Here is a 20464-nt window from a genome sequence, read left to right as displayed (position 1 = left end):
TTATTGCTGCAATTCTTGTTACTATTATTATTAGTATTAGTAGTAGTATTATATGTGATAGTTTTCTACATATATTTTAGTGGACTTATTTTAGTGGATTATTATTATTAGCTACTACTACTATTATTATTTGTTATAAATACAGTAGTGGAAGAAACAAGACAATGCTTTTACATATAAAACAATAATAATATAAAAAATTATTATACTGTTGCTGTTATTATTATTTTTAGTTCTATATAGTGATTGTTACATATTAGTGGAAGAAACAAAATTAAATAAAAATAATAATAATAATATATGCAATATATAGTAGAATACATGTAATTGTTTTATAATAATTATTAATATTATTGCTGCAATTATTATTAGTTACTATTATTATTATATACAATAGATTGTTACATCATATATAGTAGTGGAAGAAACAAAACTTTGTTTTTACAAACAATAACAACAATATGATTAGTGTTGCTTATTATTATTATTAGTTACTATATAGTGATAGTTTGTTAAATATTAGTGGAGAAAACAAAATAATAATAATAATAACAATTATTATTATTATGTGATAGTTTGTTACATATATCATAATGTATGAAACTAAATGGTGTTTTTACTTATAAAATAATGATATCATAAATAATTAATATTGGTGTTGTTGCTATTATTATTATCATTATTAGTTACTATTATTATATGTGATAGTTTGTTACATATATAGGAGTGTAAGAAACAAAACATTGTTTTTTACATATGAAATATATACATTTTTTATTTTGTATTCAATATTTAATTAAAAAAAGTACAAAAGTTCTTTGTACATAATAAATGTGACCTACAAAAGTTTTCAAAACATAATAAATAATGCATAACATTTTTTTACAAACCAGAAAAGGAAAATAAATAATATCTTTACAGCTATTTACCATTGCATATCAAATTCTATTTGATAGATAATTTTCTCTTGCTTTCTTTCATAATGAAGCACTATTCCATGCCTGTCTGATTTGTCTCCATGGTGTTCCTAAAACAGACGCAGCAATGAAGAAGAACACTAGAACGAGACCTTTAGCCAGAGCCTGGGAATATGGCTCACCTGCAAAAAAACAAAAAAATTTAAGACTGAATTAAGGTTTTAGGTTAAAATGTATAAATTTTTTGTGAAAGAGAAACTGTATGTTTAGGTGCTGTGCAGCTCACCTAAACAGTTCTGCAGTGTGAATAATTACATTTTAAAAGCTCATAACAACTGCCTACACAAGAATTACAAAAATGATGTTTAAAATAGTTGTAGATGAGGTCTCTCTAGCATGTCACACTGCAGGAGACTACTGTTAGTGCTTCATATTTCACATCAAACATCCAAATATACCAAAACATGAACGATAACTTATTTTAAGAATGTGCTACAACTTCAGCACAGACTCCAACACATAGAAAAAAACAAAAATGATATAGTATATTAAGTGTTGCTGACTCTTTCAACAGAACAAGAGCTTGTAACACTCCAAAGAGAAAGGAAAACTTGAAATCGCATCATATGACCCCTTTAAGGTTATTTCGGTCTCATTCTATTAGTAATCATAAGAAACCCAAGCCCTCACCAGTATAGTATCTCGTGAGAGGGAAGGCCAGCTCGGGCCAGCACACATCGTTCCTGTCACAGTCAAACTCGGTGAAGTTAATACTGAACCTGCAGCAGAGAAGATACCCGAATAAACCTTCAGAGTTAAACTGAAACTGTAAACATAAATACATTTAGAAATTAAAATGCAACTGTAAGCTCACTTATATGTGTGCGTGTAGGACCCACCTGGATCTAGGGGGTTGTGTAATAAGAGGATTGTCAGTAAAGGTCACAGACGAGGTCACAGGGAAATTTTGCATTAGCTCTGGGTTTGAACATGGGTTCACCCTGCCCATACCACACTCTATCCTCCATGTTGTTTCTATGAAACTGAAAATTGGAATCAATCATGGAGTCAATGAAAAACAGAACGTTCTCAAAGTATCACAAGTCTGTATATGCATCCAGACATCACGCTCAAACATTAATGAAAAGCTATCATGTTTGTTATCAGGAAAGTGAGATGATAAGAGCAATACAAGGCTGAATGAAGCAGTGCTGTACCTAATCTCCACTGCCTGGATGAACGTCTGAGGCACACCCTGCACACTTCCCATGATGCCGCTCCACACGTGGATGTGGAGGTGGGTGGGAACAGCTGAGCACTCTCCAGTGCTGCTCTCTGCTGGCTGACTGGAGTTCTGCACTGAAGCTGAAATGCAAGAGCAAGAATAGTTTTCATTCAATCACTTAAAGCAGTAGTCAGCTTTTTCAGGTGCATTTTTTATGTTTTTGAAAGAAGTCTCTTCTGCTCATTAAGGCTACATTTACTTTGATTAAAAATACAGTAATATTGTGAAATAATATTGCGATTTAAAATGTTTTCTATTGGAACATATCATTTTAAAATCGAATTTATTCCTATGATGACAAAGATGAATTTTCAGCATCATTAGTGCAGTCTTAATCATTCTAGAAACATTTCCTATTATTATCAATGTTCAAAACAATTTTGTTGCTTAATATTTTTGTGGAAACCATGAAACACTACCATTCAAAAGTTTGGGGTAAGATTTTTTTTTTTTTTTTAAGAAATGAATAATTTCATACAGCGAAAACACATTAAATTTATCAAAAATGACAGTAAAGGTATTTACAAATAAAATAAATTTTCTTCTTCTGAAATTTCTATTCCTCCTGAAAAAAAAACATCAGTTTCTGCAAAAATACTAAGCCGCAAAAACTGTTTTCTACACTGATATTAAAAAAAAACTATAATAATTGAACAGTGAACACCTATAATAACTTGTAACAAATGAACACCAAATCAGCATATTAGAATGATTTCTGAAGAACATCGAGACACTGAAGACTGGAGTAATGATACTAAAAATTCATCTTTGAATCACAGGATTAAATTATGCTTCAAATTAGATGAAAATAAAAAGTTATTTTAAATTGTAATAATACTTTACAATACTACTGTATGTTTGATCAAATAAGTGCAGATTTGGTGTGCATGTAAATGAAAATGCTTTTTAAAAAATTATTCCAAACATTTGACCGGTAGTGTTCAGCCTGATCAAAATTTAAAGCTTCAGCTACGCATTTTATAAGACAAAGTATAACTAGACTCTAAAACAGTTTCATATGTTATACATATGTGACCCTAGACCACAAAACCAGTCTTAAGTCGCTTGGGTATATTTTTAGCAATAGCCAAAAAAAAACATTGTATGGGTCAAAATAATAAATTTTTCTTTTATGCCAAAAATCATTAGGATATTAAGTAAAGATCATGTTACATGAAGATATTTTGTAAACTTCCTACCGTAAATATATCAAAACTTAATTTTTAATTAGTAATATGCATTGCAAAGAACTTCATTTGGACAACTTTAAAGGCCATTTTCTCAATATTTTCATTTTTTTGCACCCTCAGATTCCAGATATTCAAATAGTTGTATCTCGGCCAAATATTGTCCTAGCCTAACAAACCATACATCAATGGAGATCTTATTAATTCAGCTTTCAGGTGATGTTTAAATCTCAATTTCGAGAAATTGACTGGTTTTGTGGTCCAGGGTCACATATTACAGATAATTGTACGATGTAGTGCTCACTAGTAATGTTGACCCAGTCTGATAGGTTGGTAAAGTTTGGTTTTCCTGTTGTGGAGACGAGCGTAGCAGGCACTAATCCAGCAAGGGCACCACGCACTGTTTCTCTGTGAAACCACACGCAAAAGAAGCCTTTTCAGATGAAACTCTTCTACAGGAATCTATTGTATTGTCCTCAAAACCCTTCAGCGGTGCTACTCACCTCAACTGACTGCACTGCGTCATATTCAGCAAACTCGCAGGAATCATACAGCCTGATGTGGAGTTGATCCCAAACAGAGCTGGTCTCAGTTCAGCAGAGGAGCACATGCCATCTCCACCTGCGGAGGACACCACACAGGATCAAACTAATGTTTTTTTTTGGTAGTAGTTTTATATTTATGAATATGCATTAGCTGCACTACCTGGTTGCCAGAGATTGATCTGGGCCCTCTGTATATCTTCTGTATCAGAGTCCAAAATACCACCGATCACTGGCCTCTTCACCTGGTAACCTGTACAAACATTAGGAGAAAAAAAGTGTAATGCATGATAACTCCTTTTCTGACCTAATATAATGTTCCTGAGCATCTCAAACTGATGAATCATGGGAGTTCCTTTAACCTGGATTGCCAGAATTCGACTGAGATGTTTCATTTCCATTCACAAACACTGCAGAGTATCTTCTGGTCAAAGATACTAGACGGGAGGCAAAAGAGAAAGAGAGAAAAATGATAGGGAGTGCATAAGAAAACAGGTGCAGTGAAGAGGTGTGTCATATTGTGAGACTCACCAGGTACAGTGATGTTCGCAGTGGTCCGTGTCACAGTAATGGCAGTGAGGCCGTTCTCTCTCCAGTAAAGAGTGTAACGCAAGGCCACAACAACATTACCACACTGTTGTGACACTTAAAAAAAAATTATAATAATTACACAATGAAAAGTTTTCCAACTTTACACTTCATGTCAATCTTGACAACAATGGTACTAAAAGAGAAATGATAGTAATACTTTCTGTATTATTATTTGCTATGTACACTACCATTCAAAGGTTTGGGTTATTTTAAAGATCACGAAGACTGCATTTATCATCATTCATATCATTTATTCATCACAGAGTAAACACAAAAATACTGTAAAATATTATTATTTAAAATAATTGTTTTCTATTTAACTACATTTAAACTATCATTTACATTGTGATGCAAGGCTGAATTTTCAGCATCATTACTCTAGTCTTCAGTGTCACATGATCCATCATTTTTTTTTATAAAACATACTCCACACATTTTTTTTAAATGTAATATTGAATATACTTAGTATTAAATAAATGACTGCTGGAAATGTTCATGCAACTGACCAGATATAGGCTCACGAGAATTAGCCAGAAATAATCTGAGGTCATCGGCCATTTCATCCACAACACTGACTGTGACGATACCTGGAACGTATGCAAACATATGAACAGTCACACATATGCATATTTGCATGCATGCACAGAAAGACAATAATACGATCAATAGTCGTAAGCTATATTTACATATCTACAGCATATTATTGATGGTATACCATAACCACACTATCCCTTAAAAGTGTAATGTTGCATTTTAAAACACTGATAAATTGCATGTGACATTAGAATTTTTTCTCTTCAGAATGTTTTATCATATATGGATACTTTTTTGGTTATGCAGGTTCAGGAATTTCATGCATCTTTTTGCAAAACCTTTGTAAATACATTTGAACCTTGAGTTGTTACAGGACCGATAAGAACAGTTGGTATCGATGGCATAATGTATCATATTGTAATCTGTGGTTGATGTTCTTGTGTTTGGTGGTGATAATAAAAGGAGGATAGGAAAGAAAACTGTTATACTGTATCGCTACCTCCCCATCCATCTTTAATATCCACTCTCAGGTCATCAGAATGTGGTGGACAGGACTGCAGCCTCCTCACGCACTGAGACTCAAAGTTTTCCAAAAACGCCACTGGAGCATTTTCCGCACACTGGCCCAGTCCAGAGTTCTGCTCACAAGACAACTGGGATTCATATGCATATCACATGCATGAATGTGCACACTCATATAAACTGATACTTGCACTAGCAATGTTGCAGCATTTAACCTGTGGGATGGTGAAGTATTGGTCATCCTTAGTGAATATTGGATCCCCCTGACGGTAGTTAATGGGAGGTACAGGAGCTGTCATCTGCAGGGCTTGGAATGATGGACTGGGCTTTGGAGAGCTGTAAAAACACATGCAAATGTAGAAAATCACCAAACATTTTGGGATCAGTAAAAAATTTTTTTTAAATAAATTAGTAATTTTATTTCGCAAGAATGAATTATATGCATTATATAGTTCTTTTGAAATTTCTGTTCATCAAAGAATCCTGATGAATCACAAGAAATGTTTGTTGAGTACTAAACCAGCAAATTAGAATGATTTCTGAAGGATCATGTGACACTGAAGACTGGAGTAATAGCTGCTGTATATTCAGCTTTACCCTCACAGGAATGAATTACAATTTTCAATATAAAGCAGAAAAGCATTATTTCAAATAATAATAATATTTCACAATATCAATGTATTTTGATTAAAAAATAAAGCCTTGGTGAGCAGAAAAAAACTTCTTTCTTACCGACCCAAAACTTTTGTACATTTTTCAGTAAGTGTAATACATGAATTTAGACATAAACAAAACTTCCTCTCCTTACACGGTCCCACCATTGTAGAAAAGTCCCAGAAAGGGGTTGTTGTCCGAGGGGGAGGCGACACAGAGGAAGGGGAACCAATCAGGGTCATTTTCAGAAGACTGAGCTGAGCACTGATACTCTGGAACAGGACTGAAACTTCCCCCGAAACGTCCAGGAAGACACTGAGTCGCAAACAACCCCAGAACTTCTTGAGTACAGTCCTGAAAAAAACAACAACAAAAAAAACAACCACTCATAGAAAACCTTAGACTTCCTGATTCCCCTATGTTAATATTTCCCGCTCAGATCAGCTTTATGAAATATTTATTGTGTACTGTGCTAGACTAAAGGAGACTTGTCACAGCACTTGTATACTGTTGCTCTCTCGTTCGTCTGGTTGCTTCTATTGTTCTTCCTCATTTGTAAGTCGCTTTGGATAAAAGTGTCTGCTAAATGATTAAATGTAATTGTAATGAAACATCCCATAGAAATGAATCATAGATTTCCATGAACAGCATGATTTTTTTTTGTCAAATGTGCACATAAAATGGAAAAATGTTTTTGAATATTATTCTAATGAGGGCTGGAATGAATTGTGCAAGCAATTTTTTTAATAAAATGATTAAACTATGCAGTAAAAGTTGCTAAACCAGGGGCCTCATTTGTGACCCTGGAGCACAAAACCAGTCTTAAGTCGCTGGGGTATATTTGTAGCAATAGCCAACAATACATTGTATGGGTCAAAATTATCGATTTTTCTTTTATGCCAAAAATCATTAGGATATTAAGCAAAGATCATGTTCCATGAAGATATTTTGTAAATTTCCTACCGTAAATATATCAAAACTTAATTTTTGATAAGTAATATGCATTGCTAAGGACTTAATTTGGACAACTTTAACCCTTTAACTGTCACCCGTCCCCTCTGTGGGACGCCTAAGTTTACTTCACTATATTACAATTAAATCCTAATCTAATCATGACAAACTATATATCGTTGGAAAGGTCTAAGGCTGCGTTTACACTGGCAGAAAAAATCTGATTTTTTTTGCCCACATCTGACACAGATCGGAATTTGATGCATGCGTGTAAACAAAAAAATCCACACGAGATCCGATTTTTTCGCATCCGATCTGAGCCACTTCAAAATGTGGATTTTAATCGGATACATATCCGATATCTGGACATCCGACCTGTGTCTAAACACACATATCCGATTCCCCGCAGAACTCCCAATGCGAGGGCGACACGTTTGCCCATAAAGATAGCGTTTTAATGCCGGTGAGCTGTATGCGCTCGCATTTTATAGAGATGGAAACTTTTTAAAAAATTGCATATTCAGGAGCTGGTTTTCAACCCCTGTCCCGTGAATTTTATTAATACAACAGCTTCGCTACTAAAAGCTACATTATTTTCTTAGCAATGAGGTGACAACTTTTACTTGTTCGCAAGCTTCACACTCACTCTCTCTCTCTCGTTAATTCATTCGAATTCATTTAAATAAATATCGTCTTGGCATTACTTTATTTCACTAAAGAATTCTACCTCTAACGAGCTGTATAAAATAGCATACCAAATGAAAATTACCGTCATTTTCCGTTATTTATCCGTTCAGTCAGATTTTGAGCTGCAAAACATCCATGACAGCCGTTGTCCATGCTGGAAAATAATAGCTCAATGGCCACTCGACGTGAATTATATAAATAATTTAATAGCACGGCCATTCAAAACCCGAGGGTCTACCATGTGCCTACAAAGCGATCACTCACAATCATTTTGGGTGGGAATTATGTAAACACAGATATCGGATACCAGTCGTGTCTAAATTGAATGTAAACAGACGGGCCAAAAAATCGGATATGGTCAAAAGATTGGATCTGTGCATTAAGACATGCAGTGTAAACGCAGCCACTGAGTGCAGCAGAAAATGACAGAGGATCAACCAACTTCCATGCACGATAATCAATCAAGGATTTAACAACAGGTTTTGGAATGTAAAAATTGCAAGAAAATTCAATCAGTTTATGATCAGAGATACCTATGTCAGAGCCTTTTAAGGCATTAATGTCGATGCCAGTAGAGCAAACTAAATCCAGTGTATGGCCAAAAAGTAATAGATTAATTTATGACAAGAGTGCACCTCAAAAATCTACATCATAACAGGAGTTCTGACCTTTGTCAAAACAAGTCTTCTTTGTTGCCTTTTTCTCTATCACACTTTAGAAATCATCAGAAATTATATATCAATTGAAAACTTTAAATCTCAAAATTCATCCTTTGAAACCCATTTTAAAATCAAACATTGCATTACCATGAAAATGGTACATCAATATCATGTTACAAAATGTTTTCGTTTATGAATTATAAAAATTTAAGTTTGGATCATGCACTTTCACGTCTATGTTCAAAAATGTGAGTGACAGTTAAAGGGTTAAAGGCGATTTTCTCAATTTTAGATTTTTTTCCTAACAAAAAGCAAACAAGCTTATTTATTTAGATTTCAAATGATGTAAAAATCTCAATTTCACAAAATTGACCCTTATGACTGGTTTTGTGGTCCAGGGTCACATTTATAAAACTCTCTGTAGATTTCATCCTAAAAGTGTTCATACGCACAAAAGCTAGATTTTACGTACGCACAAAAGTTTTCAGATTTGTAAAAGTATGCGTACGCCAGAACCTGTGCAAAAATCCCTTTATAATCGAAGTCAAGGGACAATTGCGCGTACGTGCATCTCCACCCCGTCTCCTCCCTGAAATCACCATATATGGAGCTTACAACGCCTAGTTTTACGATGCATAACCTCATCTGCATAGTGCATATCATTTCCATGCATATTCCCATCCACGTGACACCATGTTTAACACCGTCAAAGATAAAAGACATTAAGTAAATATGAGATGCGGACTATAAATGCCATTTATTGATAAAAATCATCCAATGTCCTTGTTATGTTTTAGAATAAATATGAATAGAATCAAAATATCCATAAAAACAAAACTGTTTAAAATGGTTATCAGAGAAATATTTTAGATTAGAGTTGATCTCATTGTTTTACACTGGCCAAATAGTATTTCAATTGTTTTAAACAATTCAAATCAAATTAAATTTATGCAGTTTTGCTGATAAGGTGAACATCTTTTAGCTATTTTTAGTGAAAACCGATAGGTCAGTGTAAATACAATTGTCTGACTCGGCGTGTCACTGACATTTTAAAAAGGAAACATGTAAATCTTACCATTTTCCTTAAGTTGTATTCTTCAAATACAGTGGTATTTTTCATAATGTTGTGGAGATGCCTACACATGACATCAACCACCGTGCAGCTATGGTTGTACAGTAAGCTATTATCATTGGACATATTCAAACCGGACAATGGACCGTTCGACCACCGAATCCAGCAGTGTCCACGCACCATAAGTGCGCATTATTGATCATTGTTGTCGCTAAATATTTATATTTTCTCATAACATGAGATCTGCAGTTTAGTTTAAAGATTAATTATTGTGCACCTATTGCACTCCTTGCTGTCATTAGAACATAGCCACAGGGAAAGTGATCAATCGCATCCACTATAAATGTGTCTAAATTCATAGATTTTTTGTTTAACTTCTGCGTAATGACTTTAGGTCATTTCAGTGTTTATCTCCATTAATGAGAGTAAATGTGTATATCAAAATGAGAACAGAGTTTAAAATCCTTGTTTACTTCATTACTTTTCTCTCTCCAAGAAAAAGAGTGCGTACGCACAGTCAAGAGCATCTGTACGGTGCACACATACAGTATTTACACCAAGTTTTGTTTTTTATAAATCCAAATGCATGCGTGGAAAACAGCATACGCACATTTCTATGCCCATTTTGTGCGTACGCAACGTTTATACAGGACTGATCATTAACGTGGGGCTTAGCAAAGAGTAAACAGCAGAATGCCAATGACAAGGATTGATATATTAGAAACAGATATTCAGCTGTCTATGCTTTAATTATTACCTGGTCACAACAGCAGCGTATGTCACACTCGCCTGGGGAAACATCACATGGGCAGCGGCCGAGAGGCTCAAACACTTGGTTGGGAATGACGGTTTTATTTTCTGCAAATAAATAAAACACACACAAAAGACATATATCATATATGAGCATTAAAGTATAATGACTACTCTATGAAATAGTATAGTGGCACCATGGTATAAATGATGGTATCGAAGTGAATTACATTGCATTCAAGGAAAATACATGACCAGTTCATGCATTCCCTGGCATGACCTTGCTGTTACTAAAGCAATGCTCTATTGCTCGTAGTGTTCCTCATTTGTAAGTTTACTTCTGCTAAATTAATGCAAATGTGAATGATTGAGCGACAGGAATACTCATGAACCAGGGTATTTCATGGTACTCCAATAATACTGTAAATATTTCAACAACAATTGTAGTACCACAGTAGTAAAAACCACTAGGATGTACTGCAGCACTTCATATTCAGTTCCATGCAAACAGACACTAACCAGACGGGGGTTTGTTGGGGACGATCTGGGCATAAATCTGGGTCTGTATGATGAGTGAGGCTTTGGGAGTTTCATCCACACATGCAGACACGAGGAGAGTCTCCGGGAGACACAGAGGCTCCAGGCAGCAGTCCGGGACAGATGTTTCATTCCCACACAGCTGCAGACTGCGGTTGAGACTCAGTCGCACCAGCATGGCATTCTGATATATTGATAATCAAAAGAAAGAATATAATGGTATTCAGTAGTGCAACACTCCAGTATGGCAGGTGTATTGTCTCATTTTTAAAACTAAATTCATACTTTTTTTTTCAGAAAATATGCATTAAATTGAACAAAAGTGACAGTAAAGACATTTATAATATTACAAAAGATTTTTATTTTTAAAATAAAAGCTGTTCTTTTGAACTTTCTATTCATCAAAGAATCCTGAAATAAATTAAGAATAATTGTAAAAAATATTATAACAGAAATATTAAGCAACACAACTGTTTTCAGCATTGATAATAATCAGAAATGTTTCTTGAAGAGCAAATCAGCATATTAGAATGATTTCTGAAGAAAAGCGTGACACTGAAGACTTTTTGGTTTAGGTGTGGAGTTCTCAGGCACAGCCTCAGGCAGATGTTTCAACAAAACAATAATGCATGTCATTTAGTGTGATGAGGAAAGCATAGATTTATACATTAAGGAAACCAAGCGGTAAAAATGTACAGTTAAGCCGCTCCTTCTGCTCAGGATTCTGCTTGAGGTGATTCCCTAAATAATCATGATTCAAAACACCCACCACAATTTTGTAAGTGGTATGTCATTGCAGTTTGTCAAACTTGAATGTCAGGGATATTCCCATCATGTTTACTGAAGAAGTCAACCTGATGAATTATGACGACATCTAGATTTTATAAGAACAATAGATAAACCTTTTTTAAAAATCAGATCCATTCCATGCTATGAGCTGAAGCAAACATTACAATTTAAAGGGTCATTTAAAAGGAAAAGTATTATGAATAATAGTATTACCCTGTCTTGTGGATGTTATAATAAAGCCATCTCATTAAAAATCTTGCATGACAAGATATTTATTGAATTCATACTACTGGTCTGTTTAAGTGTATTGTCTAAGAACTCACCAAAACAGCATTTATTTGATCAACAATACAGTAAAAACAGTAATATTGTGAAATATTATTACAACTGAATGTAATTTTCTTTTATTTTAATATATTTTAAATGTAATTTATTTCTGTGATGCAAAGCTGAATTTTCAGCATCACTAATTACTTCAGTCTTACATGATCCTTCAGAAATCACTCTAATATGCTGATTTGCTGCTCAAGAAACATTTCTTATTATTATCAATGTTAAAAAAAAATGGTTGTGCTGCGTAATATTTTTGCAGAAAATGTGCAACTTTTTTTCAGGATTCTTTGATTATTGGAAAATTCAAATGAACAGCATTTATTTGAAATAGAAACTGTTTATAACATTATAAATCTCTTTACTATCCCTTTTGATCAACTTAATTCACCTTTGATCTTACTGACTTCAAATGTTGGAACGGTCACATTTATTCTTGGAAGACGCTTTCTTACTGCAGCAACTTACAAGAAAGTGACATATCACGTCAGTGGAAAGCACCAGAAAAAGGACCTACGGTACTGATTACTGACTGTCTGAATGCTCTATTAAACTCTAAAGCTACTGCTATTCAAACTTGTGTAGAAATATTGCAAACAGAAAGGAAACTCATTTCTCATTTTACTAAGTTATCCCCTAAAAGACCACTAAACTTGCCCTGGGCAAGTTCTGCAGCTCATATAAATCTCTGTACAAACTATTTTCCTGACAAGGCTAAACAGGAAAACAGTGGGGGAATTTCAGTCATGCACAAAAACGTGATGCGTAGGTGATCATCACACCCTGCTTAATGACAGGTTGTCTGGACTAAAGGTTAATAACACAGATTTCATTTTCCTGATATTTCAACAGGGATTTTTCAAGTTAATTGCATGTTGTGTTGATGCTTGTTTACTGCTGTAAATTCTTTCCATGTTGCCCCACATTGTCCATGTTGCTGATTTTAACTCCTAATCAAAATGAAGACCCCTCAATACTACATAAACCTACCATTAATGCGGCGGGATCAACTCACCTTCCCAATTAATTCATTTGAAAGATTCCACTGTGTTTGAGAAACCGGCCTACAGGATGATGACGGGATGCTTCCTGAAGAAGTTCACAATGAAAACATTCATTAAAGTTCAAGCATTGCAGTTAACATTTTTATACAGATACTAAAGGTGTCTGCTAAATGAAACAGTACACAGTACATGAAACCTAAAGTAAAGCCAGACCAAATGTTCTGAATCTGGAACACTTTTGATTAATGGAAAAAAAGACATGGAAAACTAAAAGAGTCTTAAAAAATGTGAATTATGCACAAACGATTATTTATGAACAGAACATCATAACAGCATTTCTGGGTATCTAAACACAACTCTGATGCCCAAACACTAGATTCATAGCAGTTAAAATGCAGTTATTATTAAAGCATCGACATGCTTTGAAAAATTGTCTACCTGTTGCATTTGAGGATGAAACAGCACTGAGGCTGAAGGAAATGCCAGACAAGTTTCCCACCAGAAAGGATGATATTCTCGGACCAGATGCCAGAATAAACGCAGGCTGAAACACTGAAATAATCATACATTCATATATTCCATATTGACTACAGGTATGCATTTGTGTATGTACATTTGGAATATAAGGGTTTATTTAAATACTCATTAAGTTATTAATTAATACAGCATTAATTAAGATCATTAATACATGTCTTAAGTGTACGTTCAAGCTGTGTTTCTCCATGGCAACAAGATGTTTGCTAGCAGTTATCCAGCTAACGTAGCTGACTTTGTTTTGGGATTCACACTGACTGTCTTAACTGATATTTAATTCGCTCAAAGCTCACTTACCAACATTACAGATAGTTCCGTCATTTAAGAGCATAATAATTATACACAGAAAATGAAATACGACGTGAGAGGATAATAATCGTGCCATAATGTGGCGTTGGTTTAACTTTAGTGAAACCTCTTCTTCGTGTTGGCGCGACGGCGCTACACAGAATAGATCGCCTCATTAGCGCCGCTCAGTGGCGTTTAGCGCTGGTGCGTGTGCTTGAATGACCTAACAGCTGCGGATTTGAGGAAGTACAATCAGACAGAATCTCTAAAGAAGCAGCTTAAATCTTAATGCAGGCACTAAATAATATCTTTATGGACTTCCAAAAGTCAAAAGTTGTATTTTAGGGTTGGGATTAGTCTGCAATCATTGGAATTCACTCTAAGGACCCAATAAAAAGTTCCTTTTTACACACATTTGTGTGTTTCTGACCACCTAGATGTTCACTTGGGTACAAAATTATGTATAAACATGAAAAATTATTAATAAAGAGACTGTAAATAATACTTTTATTCAGTTTTAAACTGTCAAAGTTGTATTTTAGGGTTTATGAGAGTTTATGGTCATTTTATTTAGTAGGCCTATTACTGTGCAGTTAAGTGCAATTCCCTATTTAGACAGATGCATGTGTGTGAGAACTTTTTAAATATACAGTTTACCATGTGTTTATGCATTTATCATGTCTATGAAGTCAGGACTTAATATGAAAAATACAATCCCACCAATATTTTTTTGTCAACCAATTTATTCACTATAAAATTGCAACAAGATGATTATCAAAATAGAAAAAAATAGAGTAATATCTTCACACAACAGCAACTACAGGGAAGATCAGACCACTTGGAGTGTTTTGATCATTTAGGTTGAAAAAGCTGAAAGAGGGAGAACCTAAATGTGTTACAGAAACTGAAGTGAGCTATGTCACAATGACTACATCAGCTGCCATTAAAAGTATATATGCGTATGTGTTCAGTCAAAAAGACAAATTCTTCAGGGCGTGACAGCGTTTCTCCTGAAATAAAAGAACACAGAGAAAACCATTAGTTACAGCCTGCTTATAAAGAGATGTTACACTTTTACTCGACTTGAATTTAATTGTTCTAATAGTTCTTATTTGAATTATTTGAAATATTGATTTGCTGCATGTATAATGCAACATGCATGGTGGTCGGCATAAGAAAGCAACTCATACAGGTTTGGAACGACATGAGGGTGAGTAAATGATGACAGAATTTTCATTTTTGGGTGAACTATCCCTTTAAAGCTTTGCCGTAGGAGGATGTTTTGGCTTGTGGTTTCACAGCTGAATAGTTTGTGGTTTTGTATGAGTAAGACTATAACATCCGAATCATGATCTACTACACATAAACAATGTCATGAGTCAGATGAAAACCAGAAAGGAGAAAGTGACCTGCTGCAGGGCTCGTGCAATAACAATGACGAGCTGTTGTGCAACCAGCTTTATGTCATCAGATACTACAGAAGATGACCGAGGAAACAAAACTGTGAAGCTGTGATGAATCTGCGGTGAATTACATACATGAAATTTGGTTGCTTTGCACTTCTTGAGCCTAGTGTCCAGAAACTTGATCGTCTCTTTAACCCAGTGCTCTTCCGCTGCAGGTGGGGCACAAAGATTCAAATCTTTCCTTGTTATGAATCTGAAAGGGAGTTGATTTTTGCACATTATTTGACTAGAACAGTAGACAATCCAAGCATTGTTATGTTGAGCGCAATGGAATTCCCCATTAAATAGGCTCTTTCACATCTGCTTTGTTTGAAAATGTGATCATAATTAGTTTAATTCACTCCCAGGCTCCCACACATGAGCCAGTCCAATAGTTTCCTTTGAAGAATATACTTACACAACAGCATCTCGGGGGCAGCCATCAACTCTGAACTGCTTCCGGTAAGTGAGGAGGACATGTTTAGGGATGACTTTGTGGCTAACCGTCAGGCAACAGTCCAATGCTAAGTCTGCCTGAGCCTCTGAGAGAGATCGAGACAAAAGATAAATAAAAAAACGATAAGGGACAAGAGATGGAAATACAGGAGAATGGGTGTCTGCTTCGAGAGTAGTCTGAAAACATCTGTAAGAAAAAAGAAAGTGTCTTGGCACAAATATATAGTTTGCAGTAAAGCGAAACACGTGCGATGCACAGCTGGAAACTAGTGGGAGTAATAACTAACTACAAATAAAAAGCTCATTCATTTATTAACGATTTATTTAGATATTTTATTTTTTTGCTTTTTTTTTTTTTTTAAGGCATTTGAACGAAATGTAATTCATATTTTGAATATTATATATATATATATATATATATATATACATGTATACACACACAACAAAAATTTCTATAATTTTCACATGTATATATATATATATATATATGCATGCATACTATATATAAACTGACTGATCACCGTTGGGATGACTCACAGTTTAAATCTATTTAGATGATTAGATTTTAGTTAATCTGAAAAATTATTAAAAGATTACTAACTAGAATTGTTGAGATGTTACACATCTGCTATCATATATAAAGGATAAGAAGAAATAAATGAGAAATAAATGAACAAATAGATCACATGTGTAACGGAGGCCAGCGAGAGAACGAGGTGTGGCGGTGAGGACCCGGGGGAGAGGGGTTACACATGCACCATGCACTCATGAAGCACATAAAACAGATGAAAGAAGAAAACATGACTTACCTGCTGGACTGCTGTAGAGAATGAGTGCCAACGCACAGAGAAGCACACTCAGCGCAGATACGAGGGCTGAAGCCATGGTAACCGTGACAGGAGATGAGATGGTGGAACAAGTGTCTTGTCTGTCCTGCTGAAGCAGCTGGAGGATCTTTGTCTCTTCTCTGACACTCTCCTCTCACTGCTCCATCGCTCCCCTGCTTTATAGGACGGTCATAAGTTTCATTATTACACAGACGTTTATCATAGTCCCTCCCCTGTACTGCAAAAAATAAATGTCAGAGCAGCAGAGGTTGTGACCTGGACAAAATACTTTTTTTTTTTGAAGGAGGGCCGAATTTACGGCACAATGCATCACATTCTGTGTATCTGTTCCTCGCTCTCTTTTCCTCTTCTCCGCTTGAACCCACATAGAAACTCTCACAGACTCTCACATACTTTCTCACTCAAAGTCCACCAGACTGGCAAATGTTTCGATATGACTGAAGAAGCAGTTCAGATAAACCTGACAGACCGTTTGGTCGGCTTCTCGATGTCAACTCAAAGCTGGGGATTCCACTGGGTTAAAAAAATATATATTACGTAACTACTGTTAATGTTTACTCAGTGTCACAAAGTTAATTATTATTTGTGCATGTGTGTGATTGGAAAGCACACAGTGAATTCTGTTGGGTTTATTGTACAAGCAGAAGTGTATAAGTTCTGTTTGATGTCTTTAATGATAGATTGGCTTAATGGCTGAATATTAAGGGTTGTAAACTGAGAGTTATTTGATTAAATGCTTAAATGTGTAGCAGTTAGAAATGTAGAGCAAATCTAAAAGTATTGTGGGTATAAACATGCCTTTATATGCAGCACTGCCATTGTGCATTTGAATAAGACAGGAAAGTCCCAGCAATTTCAGGTGACGCACATTCTTTTTATATGCGCCGCTTATCAAGGATCATCATCACTCAAGCGTTTGGCATCACAAACATCTGATTGTGACAGCAATCTTGTGCATAAACATCCGATTTTATTATTACTTGCCATGTGAAAATTTACATGCATCTACTGTAAAAAAAATTCCGTAAAATTTATGGTAAAAAACCAGCAGCTAAGAAACAGTTATTTCAACAAAAAAAACATCAAATTTGAAATGTAACGCAAGGAATTCTGGGAATGTCAATTTACGGTTATTCACTGTAAATTATACGGTTTTTCCACTTCCAAAAACGGTATACTACCATACAATTGATGTCCAATACATGTAATGTCCAATACAGTTTTTCACCGTATATAGTAGGGAAATTTACCATTAACCATTTAACAGGTTTTTACTGTAGCATTTTTACAGTCTTTTACCGTTAAATTCACGGTCATTTTTTACAATGTACATTTTAAATGAGAAAAAGGTTCATTCAAAAGTCTGGAGTCGGTAAGATTTTTTTTTTTTAAGATTAATATTGTTATTTGGCAATCATGGATTAAACTGATCAAAAGTGATGTTACAAAGACTTTTTTATTTCAAAAAAGAATCCTCACAAAAATGTTTGACGGTTTCTAAGAAATATTAAGCAGCACAACTGATTTCAACGTTGATAATAAGAAATGTTTCTTGAGCAGCAAATCATCATATTAGAATGATTTCTGAATGATCATGTGACACTGAATACTGGAGTAATGCTGCTGAAAATTCAGCTTTACATCATATGAATAAATTATATTTTAAAATACATTCACCAAAAAAAATGCTTATTTTAAAGAGTAAAAATATTTTACAATATTACAGCTTTTACTGTATTTTTAATCACATAAATGCAGCCTTGGTGAGCATTAGAGGCTTCTGTAAAGATTAAGAATAATAAAAAATATCGTACAGAGCACACATTTTTGAACAAGGCATATTGCTGCAAACATCCATAATTGTGAGGTGTTTTAAATGAAATAATTGCAGCGCACAGGAGATTTAACAAAATTTATTTATTTCAAAATCATTCTTAGAAAAATTCCAAACAAAGTATGCTACATACATTAATAGAAGTTCTAAAAATACAGACACAGCTTACAGGATGATTCATGCAAATGTATGAGACTCATAATTGCTACAGTAAAACAATACAGTCAAATATAAACAAATAGCATAGCCGCTTTTAATCATTTACAAAGTCTGACCACCATGCATTCCCCAAATCTGCATGATTTCCAAAACACTTTGTAAATAACTTTTAGTTAATGATTAAGAGTAGTCACTTCCTGTCTGTCCAGTGCTGCTCAGTGCAGTTACAAGGTCATCATCCTCGGCTCCCATCTGTGAGGCAGGAAAACGAAACCAGAATAGGGTTTTTTTTGTTATCAGGAGCTAGAAAACGGTTTCAAGGAAGAAGACCTGCACAACTTCTGCTAAATGTCTGATTTAGCTTTGAAGATGTCTGTGAGATGTCACAGAACTAACGAGAGCAGAACTAAGAGTTTGAAGAGTGGTAGTTTTTTTTTCATCTGTGCTCCTACTGAGAAGTTTTCTTCTTCTTGTCTAAGTGTGTGATGATCTTGGTAATCCAGCCATTTTTCTCTGGTGGAGCACACAGTTTCTTGTCCTTTTTTGTGATAAATCTACAGGAACAGAAAGAAGGAAACATGCATTAATATAAGTCAAAACTCTTACAAATAAAGGTTACTAAAGGGGGTTGCCATAAAGAACCATTTTTGGTAGAACCTTTTGGTGGACAGTTCTTAAAAGAACCCTTTTTTAGTAGAGCATTTTACTAATCTAAAGAACCTTTTGTAGCTCCATGGATGTTAAAGGAACCATCGATGCCAATAAAGAACCTGAACTGGAACTTACACAGTAGCTGGAATGGCACAACCACTTTCTGTGGTTTGGTGAAAGTAGGATGCAACAATCTGTATTGGAATACGAGTGTCCTTGGTGGTTAGACAGCAGTCCACAGCTGCGTCTGAAAAAGCTGAGAATGAAAGGATGGCATTAGCAACGCTTTTCACAGGAAACCCCTCCACTCTATATGTATTTGACCCTGTGTAAGAACAAAACTTGGCCTGTTTCTGAGCACTTCTGGACTTACGGGAACTTGCTCCCACAGTTACTATAACTCCCTAAGAAAAGCAAGCCAGCATAGAAAAAGCCAAGTATGGCACTTTCCTTCAGACAGAATTCATAAGACGTTTCAGTTTGAAATTCTGCAGGATGCTTCTGAGAAGCTGCAAGATGTGTTCCATGAAACTAGGTGTTTTAATGTTTCTTACCTTCAGTGTTGCTCCAGAGGACTGCAGCCATGACCAGGAGAGTTACTGTTGCGGTCTGCATTCTTGTCTTTGTGTTTGGTCGCCGCAAGATCATCAGACAATTGTGCACAGGTGTGATATGCAGGTATCAGGTGCAGGTATTTATACACAAAAAAATGAGCAAACTTTCACTTTCAAGCCAAGACTTACCGTACTTGCCCCACCCCTATCTTGTAAATGCATCAGTTTCACTTCTATAATTCGCACATTCTTTACCGTTTTTCTCCCCTCTGTTCCCGTAGAATTGTCTGCAGGGGTGCATGACCTGATAATTTATTTAGCAGCTCATAAACAACCAGACACGCACGACACGCACGAATCCAGCTGAACTCTCAGAGAAATGTTTAGGGTTTTTCTTAACAGAGTTGCATAACGGTTTGATGCTCACAACTTTCGTTTTCAAAATGATTTTATCTGATATCTGCTGCTAGATTACTACCGTTTTTTTTATTTATTTTACAATCAAATTTTTATATTCATGCGCTTAGCAATTTGAGTGAATTGAAATAATGTGCAATTTCTTAGCATGTGCATATGACTTAATATTACAGATTGAATTATCTGCACATCTATCTAGTCATACACTCTAAAAAATGCTGGGTTAAATATAACCCAGCGCTGGGTTATATTTAACCCAGCATTTTT

At 35.1% G+C, this 20464-nt stretch overlaps 3 protein-coding genes across 4 annotated transcripts; all 3 read right to left on the bottom strand.

Annotated features, from left to right (window-relative positions):
- Positions 1-888: 888 nt before the first annotated feature.
- On the bottom strand, positions 889-13989 carry LOC107704714 (tectonic-2-like). Of its 2 annotated transcripts, none has more exons than XM_016507704.1 (18): positions 13843-13989; positions 13450-13563; positions 13023-13096; positions 10871-11072; positions 10359-10459; positions 6387-6586; positions 5794-5914; positions 5556-5709; positions 5029-5109; positions 4463-4576; positions 4294-4368; positions 4095-4184; positions 3893-4010; positions 3694-3797; positions 2135-2282; positions 1817-1960; positions 1608-1696; positions 889-1099 (listed from the first exon to the last, which is right to left on the bottom strand). In XM_016507704.1, the coding sequence occupies exons 1-18, from the start codon at positions 13928-13930 to the stop codon at positions 978-980; spliced, it is 2139 nt and encodes a 712-aa protein (XP_016363190.1). In that variant the 5' UTR covers positions 13931-13989; the 3' UTR covers positions 889-977. The 2 variants fall into 2 exon arrangements, with proteins under 2 accessions (XP_016363190.1, XP_016363197.1); XM_016507711.1 differs by having other exon boundaries at positions 890-1099; positions 5556-5694.
- Positions 13990-14558: 569 nt separating this feature from the next.
- LOC107704652 (monocyte chemotactic protein 1B-like) lies at positions 14559-16726 on the bottom strand. Its single transcript, XM_016507644.1, has 4 exons — positions 16544-16726; positions 15697-15820; positions 15372-15492; positions 14559-14843 (listed from the first exon to the last, which is right to left on the bottom strand). Exons 1-4 carry the CDS (start codon positions 16617-16619, stop codon positions 14805-14807), a joined length of 360 nt encoding a protein of 119 aa, XP_016363130.1. The 5' UTR covers positions 16620-16726; the 3' UTR covers positions 14559-14804.
- Positions 16727-18537: 1811 nt separating this feature from the next.
- On the bottom strand, positions 18538-19942 carry LOC107704660 (C-C motif chemokine 19-like). The gene is made up of 3 exons (XM_016507653.1): positions 19781-19942; positions 19362-19482; positions 18538-19129 (listed from the first exon to the last, which is right to left on the bottom strand). The coding sequence occupies exons 1-3, from the start codon at positions 19872-19874 to the stop codon at positions 19024-19026; spliced, it is 321 nt and encodes a 106-aa protein (XP_016363139.1). The 5' UTR covers positions 19875-19942; the 3' UTR covers positions 18538-19023.
- Positions 19943-20464: the final 522 nt, after the last annotated feature.

The sequence above is a fragment of the Sinocyclocheilus anshuiensis genome, unplaced genomic scaffold, assembly GCF_001515605.1.
Source record: "Sinocyclocheilus anshuiensis isolate Anshui unplaced genomic scaffold, SAMN03320099.WGS_v1.1 scaffold117, whole genome shotgun sequence".
Classification (NCBI taxonomy): domain Eukaryota; kingdom Metazoa; phylum Chordata; class Actinopteri; order Cypriniformes; family Cyprinidae; genus Sinocyclocheilus; species Sinocyclocheilus anshuiensis.
The sequence above is the reverse complement of the archived record's forward strand: the minus strand, read 5'-3'. Positions and strand labels throughout refer to the sequence as shown.

Bases quoted from the DNA above. Each gene is read 5' to 3' on its own strand.
- LOC107704714 (XM_016507704.1), bottom strand. From the start codon at position 13,930: ATGGCACGATTATTATCCTCTCACGTCGTATTTCATTTTCTGTGTATA. The intron at 13,564-13,842 runs GTAAGTGAGCTT...TGATTATTTCAG, and splicing joins CGGAACTATCTGTAATGTTG to TGTTTCAGCCTGCGTTTATT. The intron at 3,798-3,892 runs GTGAGTAGCACC...GTGGTTTCACAG, and splicing joins ACGCAGTGCAGTCAGTTGAG to AGAAACAGTGCGTGGTGCCC.
- LOC107704652 (XM_016507644.1), bottom strand. From the start codon at position 16,619: ATGGCTTCAGCCCTCGTATCTGCGCTGAGTGTGCTTCTCTGTGCGTTG. The intron at 15,821-16,543 runs GTAAGTCATGTT...GATCTCTCTCAG, and splicing joins TCTCTACAGCAGTCCAGCAG to AGGCTCAGGCAGACTTAGCA. The intron at 14,844-15,371 runs GTATGTAATTCA...CTTTTATTTCAG, and splicing joins GCAAAGCAACCAAATTTCAT to GAGAAACGCTGTCACGCCCT.
- LOC107704660 (XM_016507653.1), bottom strand. From the start codon at position 19,874: ATGATCTTGCGGCGACCAAACACAAAGACAAGAATGCAGACCGCAACA. The intron at 19,483-19,780 runs GTAAGAAACATT...TTTCATTCTCAG, and splicing joins CCTCTGGAGCAACACTGAAG to CTTTTTCAGACGCAGCTGTG. The intron at 19,130-19,361 runs GTAAGTTCCAGT...CTGTTCCTGTAG, and splicing joins TGTGCCATTCCAGCTACTGT to ATTTATCACAAAAAAGGACA.